This window comes from Camelus bactrianus, chromosome 4, assembly GCF_048773025.1.
Source record: "Camelus bactrianus isolate YW-2024 breed Bactrian camel chromosome 4, ASM4877302v1, whole genome shotgun sequence".
Taxonomy (NCBI): Eukaryota; Metazoa; Chordata; class Mammalia; order Artiodactyla; family Camelidae; genus Camelus; species Camelus bactrianus.
In genome coordinates, this window is record NC_133542.1 from 40,438,198 (window position 1) to 40,456,044 (window position 17,847).

At 41.0% G+C, this 17,847-nt stretch overlaps 1 protein-coding gene across 7 annotated transcripts in view; it reads right to left on the reverse strand.

Annotated features, from left to right (window-relative positions):
• PRUNE2 (prune homolog 2 with BCH domain) overlaps positions 1-17,847 on the reverse strand; it is a 233,525-nt gene that overhangs the window by 101,496 nt on the left and 114,182 nt on the right. Inside the window, exon 1 of one of the 7 annotated variants that reach the window (XM_074361733.1) lies at positions 4,143-4,202. The exons of the other annotated variants lie outside the window; for them this stretch is intronic. Within the exon in view, the coding sequence (XP_074217834.1) occupies positions 4,143-4,169 (27 nt within the window). The 5' untranslated portion in view covers positions 4,170-4,202. Of the gene's footprint in view, positions 1-4,142; positions 4,203-17,847 lie in introns of those variants that run through there. 7 annotated transcript variants of the gene reach the window in all.

Sequence of the window (17,847 nt, forward strand, 5' to 3'; positions counted from 1 at the left end):
TCATCAGACCCTCACAATCAACCTGAAATCATGAAAATGGGCAAAGCTGGCTTTTCAGTCATTTTATAAGTAAGGAAACAGAGACAAAGAGGAGCTAAGGTTTAAGGACTTTGACCAAACTACATTATGGGTGGATTCCTTAGGATATTCCATTACTCGCATCCAAGGGATTAACAAATGCTTCAAAGTGCTTTGAGGAACCAAGAGCAAAGCCATCCATCTTTTGTGGGTAGAGAAGATGTGACTTTGTATACAACCCTATTTCCCACACAGAAACCCAGCTCGCAGAAATGAAACAGGGACCCAAGGGGTAAGAGGGAAATCTCATGGGCAAATATACAGAAGATATGAGAATAAATGCTAGATTTTCTGGTTGGGATTCCAGCTGTACCCAACACAACTCCATCGTTAGGTGTCTCAACATGAAGAATTGCAGCCTCAAGCTCACAGTTTAAAGCAGTGCCTTTATACTCAGTAAGTACTCAATAAATGAGGCTACTAATAGTCTTTAATGCCATCATTAATAATGGTAACAAAAAATTCCATTAAGCCTTTTCCAAAATACAGGTATTTTGTAATTCAGGATTTATTTTTACTTGAGAAAGTAATACGCTGACCATAATGAAAATTAAGCTAGGGCAGTCCCCTTAATACACAAATATTCATGCAACAAAATGTATGTAGTGGAGTGAAGACTGTAAGTATCAGGTTAGTGTTTGCTGCTAAGGATTTTTTAAAATCCTGTTTTTTTCCCGAGCTTTCTGGATTTCAGAATTGCAGATGAGGGATTACAGATGTGGACTAATTCTCAATTCAGTGTTAAATATTGAAAAGTCATTGCTCAGTGAAAAAGAGCAGAGATCACTTCCAGTTATATGCTGAGATAAATTTAGAATTAGGCATTGAAAGATCATCTGGTTGACCAGCAACATGAGTCAGCTCAAAGGAGACAGCCAAAAGGTATTGAAGTAAAATCTCATTAATATAAACTCTACTAATGAATTCAAGTGGGGGGCATGTTCAAAATTCACACGTGCTTTCTCAATGAAAGCATTTAGTGGTTCCCAAACACTGCAAGAGAAATGTTTTACCTGCTTAAGAACAAGGTTTAAAACCTTTATATTTAATTAAACATTCTCATAATTAATTAAAATGTTTCTATTTAAAAAGAAATCTTAGTGACCAGTTTTCCCTAGTTATCAGGTTATCTGTTCTCTGATTGTAGTTTTTATGCTTCTGGAAGTTAGAAAACTTATTTTTATTTAAAAAATAACCTCTAATTCACATCTCATTTATTTTGGCTTTTCCTGCATTTATCTAAATTAGTAAGTTTGAACTCCACACCAGAATAATCCTTTCCTAGACTTGTAGCCAAATTAAGATTTCAAAGAGAAATTTCTAGTCTAACCTTAGTGGCTCAGGTTATACTCAGATAATTTTTTAAAGTTATTTATGTCTATGACCCCCAAATTCCATTAAGTATAACACATTTGCTGATCAATCAAATGTGGCCCTTAGATAGTATTCACTTCTGTATCAGTTGAGTTTTTAGATCAACCACACTAACAGTGTTGGTTCTCAAATATCACAAGACTGTTTTTCTTTATGTGATTCTTCCCTAAACTACAAAATTAAGTTGTGATCTCTCCTGATGTTATCAAGATATATTTGGTACAATCACAAAAAGAGTGTCATGGAATAGATGCCAGCTAACAGCACCAACAAGAGATTCATGAGCCAGAATTCATGAGTCCAGAAAGCATATCTAGAAATGTAATATAAAACAAGGCTGGTGTTTCAAACTTAGTGGGAAATGAGTGTTTTGACTTATACATCATATCAACATAACCATTACACATCTAAAGAAAGAATGCTAAAATTCCAGCTGGATGAAAGCTCTAAATGTAAAAAGTGAAAAAATAAACTATTTGAAGAAAAATCAAGGAAACTTTATACAATCCTGTACTTGGGAGAGTTTATTAAGAACACCCCAAAACTCAAAGATGTGAAGGAAAGATGACAGTTTCCCTTATAAAAATTTAAAATTAAGTATGTAAGAAAAATATATCACAAAAGTCAAAACACAAACAATGGACTAGGACATTTATCTGTAGCACTTATGACAAGCAACTATTAATCCCTAACATATAACCTCCTAAAGTGATAAGAGGCAGACAGCTCAATGGAAAAAAAAGCTTGCAATAGATAGAATAAAAAAAAAAAAGATCAATGACCATATGGAAAAACATTCAATCTCACAAGTAATCAAGGAAAAAGCAAATTGAACACACATGCAACACCATTTTTACTATCAAGATGTCTAACATTTTTAAAGGGAGAAAAAGTCAAGAGCTGCTCAGGATATAGGAAAATAGTTCTCTCAAATAGAGCTGGTAAGAGTGTGGATTATGACAAAATTTTGGAAAGTAATCTGACACTATTCATATTAAAAATAAACATAGCTTATTAATCAATGATAGTTTTGCAAAACTATTCCATAAAATAAAAGAAATACAATGTAAGGATATATTTACAAGGATAATTAAGGCCTCATTGTTTTGTGGTGGCAAAAACGTGGAAACAGTCTGACTGTCCCTCTGTGGGGCCAGTCTTCCCCCAGAAAAGGACAGTCATGTCCCATTCAATCATGGAAAGGAAGATCATCTGCCGTTAACTGAGTTAGGGATAAATCTTTACTTGACATACTGTGAAAAGAAAAAAGAAAATTCCAGGATAGTGTATATAGTATGATCCTGTTGTTAACATAAAGATAATTCCATATTCTATCATTCCATATATATGTATATATATTGCATATATACGTATATATGTCTGTATCCAATTTGCAAACATAGAATTTAAGTTTAGTTACCTTGGGTGAAGGTAATTGAGGATACAGAAGTGCAGGATAATGTAACTAATGTTTATGTGTTTTATACCATTTTCTTAATAAAACAAGCATGTATGTATTTGTAATTTAAAAAATACAATTAAAAAAGAGAAGACAAACTATGAGTTTGTCTTTGGTTTACACTGTAGAGAGTCTAGATTATATGCTCAAGTTTGTCTAATAAGCACTTGTGGTTTTGAGAGTTAACAGAGGCGCCTTCAGCAACTCATTTGTTAAACAGTCAGTTCCTTCTGAACGAAATGCAAGTCATTATCTACCCAAACAAGAAACAACTCTGCAGATGCGTCTCCTATGCCAAGTTCAGAGTCTGTTAGCATAATCCTTTATTTGGTTGGCAAATACCCTCATAAGATTTAAACTTGGCAAACCAAACATTCCAAGGCCAAAGCAATAAGAGGAGTTGAAGTTAAAGCACTAGATGAGTGATTCGGGAAAGTTCCTTCTAGAATAAAGGGTGGACTGCAGATTTCCTTTAATGGGGAGATGCCTCACAGGTGATGGGCTGGATGACAAAGGATCCAGGGATTTGGAGGACTACACAGATCAGGGTTTTGCTTACTGCAAGGGTGCGGCTGTCTGCTCCTGCCTCATGGCCATGCCTCTCCACAGCTGCCCCTCAGCACCCCTCTTGCATACTCAGCCTTAAACCTAGGAAGCCTCCGTCCCCACTCCACTCTAAACCTTGCGGTGTGTGGCCGATATGAACTCGCGGAAATCGCTAATCTGGTTTACAAAGACACACCCTAGCATTGCCTTCCAAGTTCCCACAATGCTCCTCACAGGGTGGACAATCGCTCTCTTCCCTTCCCTACCCAAGTCCTACCCCTACTATGAACCCCTCGTTGTTGAATCCTCCTTGGGAAAGGAGCCCTGACTGCTGAGTCCCCTGCAGTGTAACCCATAGCTCTCATCTCCACTCACCATAGCTGTGCCTCACCCATCTGCCAGGACTCCATAGGGCTCTATCTTACACCTTATTTCAGAGACCAAATCAAAGGGTGCTGCCTTGATGAGCGTCTTTAGTTGGCTCCTCACAGCTGGGTCAGCTTCTCTGAGAAGTGGCTCTTCTCTAGAAGGTTTCAGGTTAACCCTAGACCCTCCCTACCAAGTTGCCTGCTGGGCTGCACCCCACAGTCCTGCAAGCCCTGAACTTGCCCAGCCTCAAGACAGAAGAAACAGCCCAGAGTTAGCCACAGAGACATCGACGGTTTAATGGATGGGGGGCTCTTACATGTCTGAAGCCAGGTCCTGGAGCCATACCCCACCGCGGGCTGCAGACCGCAGGCAGAACATGGCGGCGGCCGTCTGCTTGGGGTTGGGGGAGGGAAATGACCTGTTATAGGGGAACTGACGTCACGTTGGCTCATCAGTTACCAGGGAAACTAGCAGAGGAGCGTGACCTTCATGGCCCTTTTGATAAGCTATCCCGGTGGAGATTACAACCACCACCAGCTGGGGCCCCGGGGCAGGTGTGTCAGCATTTACTGATTAGGCTCTGTGGGAAGGTCAGTCCTGTGGGGAGGATGTGGGTGAAGCAGGGACTGGTCCAGCAAGTGTACAGAGAGCAGAACGGCCATCTTGGGTAGCCTGACCATAGATTGCTTTACTAAGGCCGTGCAGCTATTTCTTCAGTGGGTCCTGATGTAGGCTAATAGTTCTACCTTCCAGTAAAGAGGAAGGACAGCAGTAGCAGTAGGTATCAATTGCTTTTGTCTGCCCAGCACTTTACTCTCCTGTTAACAGACCATTCTCTGTGGCCACAGAGATGGGCAGGTGATCCAGGCGGGGCTAATCATGGCACCTTACTCTCACTACCCCTGGTGACAGGTAAACAAAAGGGATTTGTGTCCCTACAAGCATCCATTTCTGAGCTTAGAGACATGTTTTTTTTTCTCTGAAAGTGAAACTTTCCTAAGTGTGTCTAGAGCAATTGACAGCACCTGGGCCCAGAAGGGGAGAACGAGGGAGACCCAGAAGGAAGCAGAGCTAAGAGATGGAGGAGAATCCTTGCTTAGTATTATGAGCAGGTGAAACCCCTCCTTTTATTTTTAATTTGTGAGGGAGGTTAACTAGAGTCAAGTTGGTTTGGTGTCTTTAAAACCAGAGTCTTAACTAATGCAAGTTAATATTTATTGATTCTTTGATGTCCTAGAGTCTTTAAACACAATGCTCATTTTCATTTATCTTCCACAAAAATCCTATTATATCCCCCATTTTAGTGGTGAGAAGACTGAGGCTCAGAGGGGCCCAGTGACTTGCCTAATGTCACACAGAAAGTCAGAGGAGAAGTCTCAGTTCAAACTCAGTTCTGTTGGACCCCAAAGTTCTGCCCTCTGCTTCACTACGTGGGCTTCTGTATAGGAGTTGCTTCCTGGATGTGTTCGAAGGGAAGAAAATCAACTGGCCCCTTTAAGAAAAGAATCCTTGAAAGACTTCCTCTCGAAGTAAGGCAGGCAACAAATCCCTTGGGCGCATTTCTTCTCTTTGAAGACAGCTCTTATCTCCCCAAGTTTCCATCGTTCTTCCTGCACACTCTCCAATTCTCTTCTCCTAAGAATTCTGGCCAAAGTTCAGACATCCCCCATCACGAGGAAGGCCTTCTTCCCCTAAGCTAATGAGAAGAAATCCTGACATCTGAGGGCGTGCAGGCTGGTACAGGGATCAGAAGTTTGATGCCTTGATCTGCCCTGGAGGGTGATTCCACCTGACCTGGAGGAATAGAGAGCCACCAGGGCTTTAAAGAGGGAGCAGGGTGTGATAAGATTTGCATTTCATTGTAAAGAGCAGACTGGAGATGATTTGTATTCAAGAACAGAAAGCTGGTTACGTACAGATGGCCCCATAAGAGTCTCCCCAGCAGGGCCACCACCTGCAGGCTGTGCTCTGGACTCGAGTACCCAACAACAGTGGAGAGCGGGGCTGAAATCCAGTCCACGATCCAGGCCACGAAGACTCACAGAGCCATTCCTTGGGGTGGGGCACTATGGACTGAAGGAAGGAGTCTTGCCCTAATTTGCACAAAGGCGCCCGTGGGCTAGTTGCCTTCTTGATTGTAAAACCAGGTGAGGTCTTGAACTCAGGCAGTAGCAATGGAATTTGGAGGAAGGGGACAAGTTCACATTTGTCTCGTGAGTGCTTATATGAAAATCAAGAGAGCTGTATGGTATCTCTGAGAGATATCTTTGTGTGTCTAGAAATTAATTAAGGAAAGGTCTAAAAAAAGAATTTAGAAGTCGTTAATGTGTACCCAAAGGGTAGTTGGTGGGAATGTGGGCTGAGATTGAGTCTCTGCTGCAAAATGCAAAAGGCATAGAAATGCATTGTTATTTACCGAGCTGTACTAGGAGACAAGTATAAAATTTAAGGAAAGAAATGATTAATGTTCAACAGAAGGTCCCTGCTGTATCAATTTGCCAAGCTCTTTGGCTCCTCACGTTAGCCTACCTAAATCTAAACCCGTAACACACACATAAATGCAAAAGAAGCTGAACTTCCCTTTTGCCTCACAAATAGCCTCTTCTCATACACTGTGCTGAGCAGTCTGGATGGATATAAACAGCTGTTCATTGCAAGAATGCTAGATATCCTTCACTGACAGATGGCAGCAACTCCGCGGGGTACACACTCACACACACGCACATGCACACACACAAACACAGAAACCTTAGTAAGGTCCATAACATTGATACTCATCAATGAAATTACTGAAATTCAGAGTCAGGAGAAAGTCCTGGAATTAAAAACATACTTAAGTTAGTATTTCTCCTGGGCTCCAGGCCAGCACAGATTTTACTTGGGATAGTAACTGTGAACAAAAACACTTCCCATTTCTATTTCACTCTGAAAGACTGCGAGATAATTTGTCACAGTCGGATTATTAAATGGTTGTTCTAACTACCTCAGATTCCCCTCTGCCCTTGTCAGAGGAACAGAAGAACTTTAAATTTGTACCTTCTTGGGACGCATACCAGACAAATCCACAATGGAATGCGGCAGAATGTTTGTTTGGTTTGTTTTAAATCACCATATTTGGAAATTTTTCTCATAGAAAATATTACTAGAATTCCTCACTAACTCCTCCAACTTCAAGCCAAAATGAGTAACTAAACAGATTGGATTAGATGGTTACTGTGATAGAAAGAAAATCAGATTCTTTACAAAACTAGTTATGGTTTTCAAAGCAGTGGGCTTTTCTCCTACCTAATTTAAATGTAAGAACTAGCAGATCTGGACCTCAAGAAAACCCAGGACACGATTTGAGGTTATCCCTTGAAATGCCTTCTCTTCAAGAGAGATAGATTAGTTATGCTCTTCATAGAATCATATACTTTTAGAATTAAAGTGAGCAAAATTGAATGTTAGGTTTGAGATGGGCTGTAGAGGCCATTTAATTTAATCACTCGCCCAATTATTAAATTTCTTACACCTTATTCTGCCAAGTGGTTACGAAACCTGGGACTGAACATTTCTACAGATGGGAAGGTCATGACTACTTGAGATGGCTCATTCCATCTTTGGGTAGGTCCATTAGAACTTCTTTCCTTATATGGGGGCAACATTGTCTCCTTAAACTTCTTCCTACTGATTTTGAATCTCCTGAATAGATAATTGATAATAATAATGAATATTTGAGTGCTTACAACATGGCAGGCACTGCTCTGAGCATATGACATAGATTCTTTCATTTATTATTCAAAATGATCCTTTTGAATAGGTTAATATTGATATTAATATCGTTCCCAATCTACAGAGATGGAAGACTGAGTCATAGAAGAGTTAAATAACTTTCCCAAGACCACGTGCTTTAAAAGTGATGGATCCAGGGTATGGAATCCAGCATACTGACTCCTGAGCCCAAGTACTATAATCAAATAACCCAAAGACTATAATTTAAAGTTGCCTAAACTATTCCAACGTGTCATCAGGGTTAATAACCCTGGATCTAGTCAAAATCTGTCATGTTCTGATTGCAAACCTGTAAAAGATCACATGGCTGTTACAAGGCAAAAGACCGGAACTCAGGTCTCATAACTCCACAATCTGGAATGGTTTCCAACATGCATTAGTGTCAGCATCTCATCCTTACATCTAGTCCCTTAAAAATATTAAAAAAGGCCTGCCCTTTGTAGTGGGAAGGATGCATGCGAGAGTGCACATATGGAACAGCTAGCTTTAGGATGGACTCAGGTTGGGACTACACAGAACGTGCCGATCTGGCACAGAAAAAGCGGAGTAGCAGGCCTGCCCCTGACATGTTAGCACTGCCCCTCTCTGCTTTTACTCTCTTGCTCATGAATTAAAATGTTCCAGGACATCCTAACCTCGCCTGTTCCATAGAAAATATTCTATCATATCCTAATGAATCACCTACTTACTGATAGACTTTTCTTTTCCTTATGAGTAAGCATCATTTTTTCAGAAGTACCATCAAGTAGTTCTAACATTAACTCAAAGTCTTGCTGGATTTTACAGGTCAAACACCTCCTATTTGTTTCTTCCTTCAGATGCTTGCAGAGGTGTCCTGGCAATCCATGCACTTGCTTTCCATTGGATCAGTTACATAGGACACTTCATAACTCCATCACTTTCGTTCTTAAAATTTTGTGACAGATTTATATATTTCCTTTTCACTCTTTTCTACCTTGTTGCTTATTTCTCATTTTTATTCATTCAACTATTTATGAAACAGGTATTTATCGAAGGCCTTCTGTATTCCCTGACTCTGATTTATTTTTATTCATGGCATTTTTCAAAGCCTGAGATCATACTGTATGTGTAATTGTTTTCTTTATTGCCTGTCTCCCCCACCCCCAACAAATGTTAGGTGCATGAGGGCAGAGACTCTGTCATGTTTATACTGTGTCCCTGATACCGAAAGCACTGGCTACCCCATGGCAGATACAACATAAGTATTTATTGAGTGAATTAACAAATGAATAAGTAAGTGAGTGAGTGAGTGAATGGATGAGTAAATAAAAAAGCGGATGGGTGGGTGTATAGATGGATGTGAAACATGTGCCAGACTCTGGGGTTATAAAAAAAAGTGTTCAGCTTCCTCCCCTAAAGAAGTTTGCAGTCCTAAAGCAGCTAATTTAACTCACCCAACGGGGATAGGATATATGCCCTGTTGTCTTTTCTAGTTTGGTGAAATATATCCTTGATCAAGGGGGCACAGAGTAACCAGGAATTCAGCATAAACTGGGCCTTGATCGCTTTCCTGGTCGAATAAAACTCTGGGAAGCTTTTTGCTTGGCTCTCCTGCCAGGTGGCGCTACACCCCTCTCCTCCCGGTGGCTCGGATGCCTAGGATTTCATCCTGACCTTCGGATGCTGCCTCCACCCTTGCACAGCTGCATTCTGTTTGCCAACACAGGCGTTTTTCAAAATCTCCTTAGATATGTAATGTTGTCAGCCAAGCTTATGTCCTGAGAGCGCTGGAGGACTCCCTAGAGTTTGGAATGAGAAAGCTGTGTTGTTAAAAAGTAGGAAACAGGGGACCCACCTCTACCAAGCAAACACTTGTCATAGAAACCAAACGGATGCTTCACACTGAGTGTGAAAAGACCCTGGAGTTGTTTGAATGCTGTATATTCCCCCGCTGCAAGTGATCCTTGCACTGCAGTATTGGCAGCCTTTCTCAGGGCTGGATTAGCCAGTGCAGGCAAAGTATGTAATCGGTATTAATCTCCCAGACCGGCACTGCTCTCGCCTATCAATCTGCATAAATTCTACCGCAAAACTTTAGGAAGAAATGCTATTCAGAGCAAATGGTGCGTCAAATTCAAACAGGCTATCAAGATTGCTAATGGATTTTAATAGCAGCTATTACAGCGTAATAGTATTTTCCCAACAGCTGTTTGTTGATACAATTCTCCGTTCACAGGACCTTTTTGTCCAATCCCAGGAGATGGCCCGCCTGTTCATTTATAATCATTTGGTTCCACCTACAAACAAATGCTACTCTATTTGCATTTGGAGACAGTGAATGGTCTGCAGCTTTGACCCACTCCCACCTCATTCAGCGAAACCAGCAGTGAATATTACAAGCTAGATTAATTAGTTAATATTTAGCTGTACTAACTACTGCCAGAATAAATACTGTCAACTGGCCAAATCAAAGAGAAGCTTCCACTGATTGCTTGGCTACATTCTGAGCGATGTGAGCTGTTGAGAACTGCCTTTTACGCTTATGTAGATGAGCGATGGGTCTCAACGAGGAGGATTAAGACGGACATTTTTCAAACAAAAGGACACGTAAGCCATTCGGACATTTTCTGTCAGAGATGACTGGTTGTAGAGAATGCCAATAAATCACTGCCAAGGGGAAGCCCCTGATTGGGATTAATAACTGTGATAATAATCAAGGTGAGGGGGAATTTACTAATGAAGCCCAAAACTTTGTTTCCTGTGAAATGCACAAGAGATTATAGCACTGAAAATAAATATTAGTTCACAGGTTTATGAGGAATCACCTAAAGAATGCGTTTAAAATGTGGATTTCTGGCCCCTACCCCAGAGATTTGAGGCAGGGCCCAGGAATTCACATTTTAACAAGCACGCCAGAGGATTCCGGTGCCCATAATCCACGGACCACACTTAGAGAAAATCCGAGAAAAATGGCTTTAGCTAATAAATATGATACATCCCCAAAGGCTTCGTGCAGCTTTAAGCTTTAATGACTTCAGAAGTACACATGGTTTTAAAAGTACATAAAACATCATCTGAAAGTTTATTTTTCTTCTTTTTACATTCATTTAGTTTTGTAAATTTGGAAGAAATAACTTGTGATTATAATTTGTTTTTCTAGTGAATGTTTGCTGTCTTCAATCAGGAGATTAAAAGAAAATAGAAAGTTTCAAGATTGCTCAAATCTTTCACTATGATGTACACCAGAAACTAACACAACATTGTGAATCAATTCCACTTCCATTTTAAAAAAATTACTCAAAACTTACAAAACTAAATAAGTGTAAAAGAAAGGAAAACCACTACACTTCCAAATGAAGTTTTTTTTTTATTAAGTCAATAGTTTTTATACATCTGAGACTATTAATGTGTAAAACTGCACTAAGGATTTGGGGGCAGACTCTGTAGAATTTACTTAAATGCAGGCTTGATGAAACCAAGAAGTAGAGGAATGCTCAGTCCTGTCTGGCCACATTGGTTTGGGTTTAGAGGAATCTGCATGCACAAATCTCAGTCCAGCAGGTGCTGGTGGGTCTCCTGAACTAGTGCTGCGCAGTTGCAGAAGAATCAGGTGACAGTAACAAGGAGAGGGAATGATGGCTCTGTGGAATCAGGGTATCAGAAAGGATGCAGGCATCTTACAATCCATGGAACTTTTGCAGTCCACAAAAGCGCTTACATCCACATGATCTTATTTAACCTCACCATCCTGACATGTGGGGAGTATGTCTCCCACTTTACAGGGGAGAAAGCTGAGGCCCCGAGGAGTTTCTGTGATGGGTCCGGAAAAAAAAAATCACAGATAGCAAATGGCTGAGAAATCAAAGCCAACTCTCTGATGCGTCTCTAGACCAGGGCCACCCTTGACCAGGGGCCCAGTTCAGGCAGGGAAGCCGGTGGGGCTCAGACGGTTCAGGAAGGAGCAGATTAGAAGGTGGCAAAAAAGGGACAAAGACAGTAAGGTCTGCTATGCTGCAGTGCAAGGCAAGGCTGGAGATGTGGACTCCAGATGGGGAGAAACAAGCCCTTTTCGCCGGAGGCCACTGAGCTGAGCCAGTGCAGGTAGAGATCTCAGTCATGTGGGCCCTGCCTGCTTGCCTCCTTGTCTGGGTCTTCCTCCCTGGAGACAGCCTAAGGGGTGTCATGGAAACAGGGCATCCAAAGCCAGCCTCTGCCATAGAGTTCCTGTGTGACTACGAACTCACTGTTACATCTCTCTGACTTTCAGTTGCCTCCTTGGAACGATTAACATAATGATAACTACCTCTCAGTTACTGTGGATTTTAAATAAATTAATCAAAATAAGATTGCGTACTTGGCAAACAGCTGGTCACTTCTATCTAATCTGACCCCTCGGAGTAGCAGTGGAGCTGACCTCCTCTCCCTGGGGCCTGTTGTCACCGCAGCCTCAGAACCCGCACGTAGCAGACATGCCATACATTTTTCTGAATGAATGAATGGATATCTAGGGTCAAACTCATACTCTCCCCATGACGCACCAGTTCCTTCCCTGAAGTCCTTATTTCTATCACTGGTATTTTTCTTTTCTTACCACCTAGGGCAGAAACTTTGGAGTGACCCTTTATAACACCCCCGTCACTCCCTCTTAGATCATCAGACCACTGTTCCCCTTCTGACTTTAATAATTCTAGGTTGTATGCTTATGACTTCTATCCAAAACTATCAGAATAACCTAACTGCACTTTCTGCCATCTCTACCCAGCATGCTGTATCCACATGAATCTTCCTAAATCTTACCATGATTTTAGCCAAAAGTCCTCAAAAAGCAACAGGTAAGTGGTGCCATGTCCCGCATCCTGGCTACGTCATACCTCTCCCTCCTCACCTCCTCTTACGTCTTTTCAGACTTGCTCCACTTCAACCAAGCTGAACACTCTGGCTCTCTCAACAAACCTTCAGCTGACCACATCTGTGCCTAGCAAGAAACCTGTACAGAACAGGACTCAGTAGAGGTTCACTGAATTGAATCAAAGCAAATTGAATAAAATTGCCTGAATCCTTATGCTCAAAAATGAACATGAGTGAGAAGCCTCAGCTGGGGAGTTTAGCACCGCCCTGTACCTTCCTCACTCCCACCGCCAGCTTAACCTTCCGCAAGATTCCCCCACCTTCTCTCTTCTAGAGACAGAAAAATACATTAATTGTTCCAGAGTAGAACGTATCATCAGGAAAGGGGATATGAGTCTGTGAGGATTAGTAACCTATATTCATGTAGGTCACGTGTATCTCATTTGATAAAGTGCTGTTTGTATTCCAACACTGCAAAAATTTATCAGACATATCATTCCAAGTCCAAGTTTGGAGTCTTTAACCCCCAAATGAACCAAAGACTTACTCTATTGAATTTGAGAACTCTCATTTTGTAGACCTGAGTTGAACATAATTGTATCCCTGGGCATCAAAGACCAGAGTCAAATAATTGATTTTCTCTTTGCTGGGAGGTTTTATTTCTGGTCACTAGGTGGCTCCGAATTTCCATTGGAAAATAAGTCTTTAGAAAACTGACAAAAATATGCAATTTTCACTAAATAATTTAAAAATACTTCTTTCAAAAAATGTTTGCCTTGAGAACACTGATCAAAATAAAAAAAACCCCATAAACTCCAAATAGCAATATATTTGTCCATCTACCTTGTCTAGCTTTCAGAATACATAATTTATAGTTTCATATGAATTTATGGCTATCGTATTAGTTATGGGTGCAATTTTAAAATGACTCGCAAACTATAATCCAAATAATGTTCCAGATCTTCCTTGACATCCTGATAAATATCGTGCATTGAAAATATCCTAAGTCAAAGATTTATTTAATCCACCTAACCTACCAGACATCATGGCCTAGCTTAGCCTACCTTACACGTGTTCAGAACCCTTACGTTGGCCTACAGTTGGGCAAAGTCATCTCACACATAGCCTATTTTATATTTAAGTGTTAACGATCTCATGTAATTAATTGAATACTGTGTAGTAAATGAAAAACAGAGTGGTTTTTTGGGGTGCAGAATGGTTGTAAGTGTATCAGTTTTTACTCTCATGATCTCATGGCTGACTGGGAGCCATGGCTCGCTGCCACCGCCCAGCATCAGTAGAGAATGTCACATCACGTATTACTACCCTGGGAAAATGTCGAAATTCAAAATTCAAAGTATGATTTCTCCTGAATGCGTATTGCTTCCGCACACATGAGTTGAAAAGTTGTAAGTAGAACCATGGTAATTTGGGGACCGTCTGTGTGGTCAGATGATGGGATCTATCGTATTTTTTGAAAAGACTTCGAAATGTTGTCCTATATCTTTAATTGCTTTAAAATCTTCCCTAACCATACATGAACAGCCCTTGGAAGGTCTGGAACAAATTCCTTAATCATTTTTAAGGTTGACAGCTTTTAACAAAAAGAACTCTTGGAACAAGGATCTTTTAGCCAGTTTGGAAGTCCTCATACTGGTGGGGCGGGGAAAAGTAATTTATTACCCTAAGTTCCACTTTGCCCGTAAAAGTGAGTCCCGTCATACAATCTGAGTCCTGTAAGGATTTAATGCGTTTCCAAATCTTAAATGACAATACTGTCTATTATCTCACTGAAAAGTGTGATAATATAGGAAGAAGTCTTCCAAAGCCATCTCTGCATAACCGATTAGTAAAGGGGGTGGGAGTGGTGAGTGGAGAAACATGGGGGAGAGGGAGTGACTATGACTGGGAGTAATCTAGATGTTTTCTGCTGGGCTTGAGCTTTCTGGAGCAGACCCACCTTTAAAATTCACTTTTTACTATCAGTTTGCCAGTCATTCTAAATCAGTCTACAGATGCTACAAATGTTCATCTCTTAACAAACTCAGAGAGAGGCTGTGAGATATGTCATAATTTTACTCCTGTCCCCTTGCCCATCCCTTTCCAAACTCTTCAAGTTTTCCCTATTTCTTTTATGTGTTCAAAATGCAGGCCATGCAGAATGACTGATCATGCATCCTTTAGTCCTGATTCCTGTAGGCAGGTGTAGGTACATATCAACTGAAGACAGTATCACACTGAGCTGCAAGCCAGGCCCTTCTCCGTGGGCTTGGCTGTTGACATGTGAGAAGTCTAAATGGATGCACTTGTTTTGCAGCAACCTGGAAATCTTGCTCCAAATGAACTACATAAGGTGCTTTTAGTTGCATTCAAGATAAATCCCAGACAGGGCAATCTTCAAGTGAGAGCAGCAGACATTGGACATTCACTTCTAATTTGCAATAAAAAAAAACAAACTGATAAAACAGCTTTTGTTACTCCCCACGGCATTTCTGCTCCAGCCCCAGTAAATGCTTGCCGCCTCTGAAGCACCTCCTGCTGTCACATACCTGTGTTCCCTCCACCCAGGACACCATTATACCCCTCCTTCTCCACCTGACAGACTGCTCTTCTTTCAAGGCTTATCTCAAGCGATGTGAAGATTGAAGTCATCTGTCCGGGCCGTATTATAATGCAATGACAAACAGCCCAGGCATTGGAATGAAGACTACGTGGGTTTGAAGCCCAGCTAAGTGACTTCCTGGTTATGAGATCTTGAGCAAGTACTTAACTTCAGTTTTCCTCATCCATCAAATGGGATGATGAGTACCAGTGTCATAGAGTTACATTAGGTTTTAAACAAGTTACCTGAGTACTGTAGTATAGTGCTGTTGTACTGTGGGCTGTGTAGGTGTTGGTAAGTTATGTAGGAAGTGTACAGTGCTAAGTGAGCTATAACTTAAGTGTTAGCTGTTCTTCTGGGAGTGCTACCCCAAGTCTGAACTAGATATGGCTCCTCTCTACTTTCTCTTGGAAGAAACACAATTATGACATTTAGCACATCAACCAGAAATTGACAGTTCACCTGCTCAGTTCCTCCAATGGACTGTGATGGGACCAAAATAATGAACAGGTGAGGTTTCATATCGCCTACCCCCAACAGAACATCTGGATGTCATCTTTCAGCATCCCTGCCTCCTCTGCTCTCTCTGAGGAGTGAGATTAAAAGCCACATTGGTGAGCCCTGGTGAAGGGTAGTTGAAGAGGATGGGATGAACTGGGAGGCTCAGAATGAAAAAAGAGAGTGGTAACTGGGAAGATGGGGCAGGACTGGGGGATGGGATGGTGTGGGGAAGAGGAAGACTTCTTCCATGCATAGGTAGTGAGAGGTGTCCATGAGCCAAGGAATAGAAGAAAGGAGACGTCAGTGAGTTGTCATGGACTATACACTTGGAGCACGTTACACCATTTAAGAGATACCAGCAAAGATGGAAATTCCTGTTCAAATTAGGCTTCACGACAGGGGCACCTCTACAACTGACCTGTGGATCTCAACTTTGTTAGATTTATAAGATTACATGTTAGGCCAACATAGAGGCAATGTCCTCATTCATTAATGTATTCATTTATTCATTGGAATATTAGTATAGTACATATATTATTTACAGAACAAATATTTATGATCACTTTCTGTGTGTTAGGTAGTGTTCCAGGCACTGGTGATAACGTAGCCAACAAGACAGATCATACCATGGCTCTCATGGAGTTGCATTTTAGTGCACAAAGATATATAATTAATAAATAAGTAATTTCTAATAGTGGTTAAGTGACAAGTAGAATTACAGAGTGTGATGAGAGAGAGAGAGCATGATAAGGTGGAAAGGGAGATTTAAATTGAGAAATCTGGGAAGCAATAAGGTTATATTTGAATTGACATTCTTGAATGATGAGAAGTGGCCAGCTCCTTCAAATTCTGAGGTCAGAGTGTTCCAGGTAGAAGAAACAACAAGTGCAAAGGGCCTGGAATCAAAACTTGGTGGATTAGAAAACAGAGGGAAAGTTGTTGTGGCTGCAACCAAGTGCCTGGCAAGGGGGCATCTGAGTATCAGGAAGGACTAGATGATGCAGATCTTTGTGGGTCATGAGAATGAGTTTGGATTTTATTCAAAGAGCAATGGGAAGCTATGAGAGGTTTAAAGTTGGGCAAGAGGTCCAACTTAAAATTTTTGTTGATATTTGAGTCTTATACAACTTACTCTGGTCTTTATAGAGAGCCTGGACAGCAGAAAGGTAGGAGCAGGGAGACCAGTTAAGTTACTGCAATGGCCAAGGTGAGAGGTGGTGGCTGGGGCTGTGACTTGTTTTTGGACTGAACAAGCCATTTGCTTGGCTTCCTTGCAATCCTTCTCCCTCCACTGGCATGCAAACTACTCAACCACAGGGATTTTTGTCTGTTTCATTTACTACGGAATCCCTGGTACCTAGACTAGAACCTGGTATACAGAAGACACTTGTTAAAGGTTGTTGACTGAACTGACCCAGAGTGACAAGAATGGTGCAGGGCAAAGTTAAAGAAGTCAAAATTTCTGCTTAGGACATGCTAAATTTGAGATACCTGTTAGACATTTAAATGGAGATGTCAAATAGGCAAGTGAGAGATACAAGTTTTGAGTTGAGTAGCAGATGTACACTTGGGAGTCACTGATATATGATCACCCAGGGTGGGTGTTAGAGAAAAGTCAATGATGAGCTGGAACCTCATGTATAACTGAAAAATTGTGCTCTACACTGGAATTTGACACAACATTGTAAAACGATTATAAATCAATAAAAAATGTTTAAAAAAAAAAAGAAAAGGAAAAAACAAAACAAACAAACAAACAAAAAATGATGAGCTGGAACCAAGCTGGGCACTCCAACATTTGGAAGTTAAACTAAAGAGGAGGAGCCAGCAAAAGAGATAGAAAAGGAGCGTCTAGAAGCTGGGGGAATCTGGAAGAAAATTATGCCTTACAAGCCAAGATAAAACGATTGTCACAAAGCAGGAAAGCAGTCAATTGTTTTGATTGCTGCTGAGATGCCAAGAAAGATAAGAACAGATAAATTACTCTTAGATTTAACGATGGAGGCTGTTAATAATCTTGACCAGAGAAGTCTCAATAGAATGGTGGGATTTCAAAACTGCCTAGAGTAGACTGAGGAAAAGAGGGGCATGAAGTGGAGAAAGGCCCTATAAATACCTTTCATATTTGCATTTCTAGCAATTAGCACACTGTCTGACCTGGTGGTGCTCACTCTTTCTTGCATAAATAAATAAATGAATAACCTGTGCACGCATGCACGCATCCATCCATCCATCCATCCCTGGGGTTTCAGACTTCAAATGTTGAAGGCACAGCTTTATCTAGTGAGGAGACATTTGAATCAGAAATTAGGAGACAGATTTAGGTCACCACTGTCAC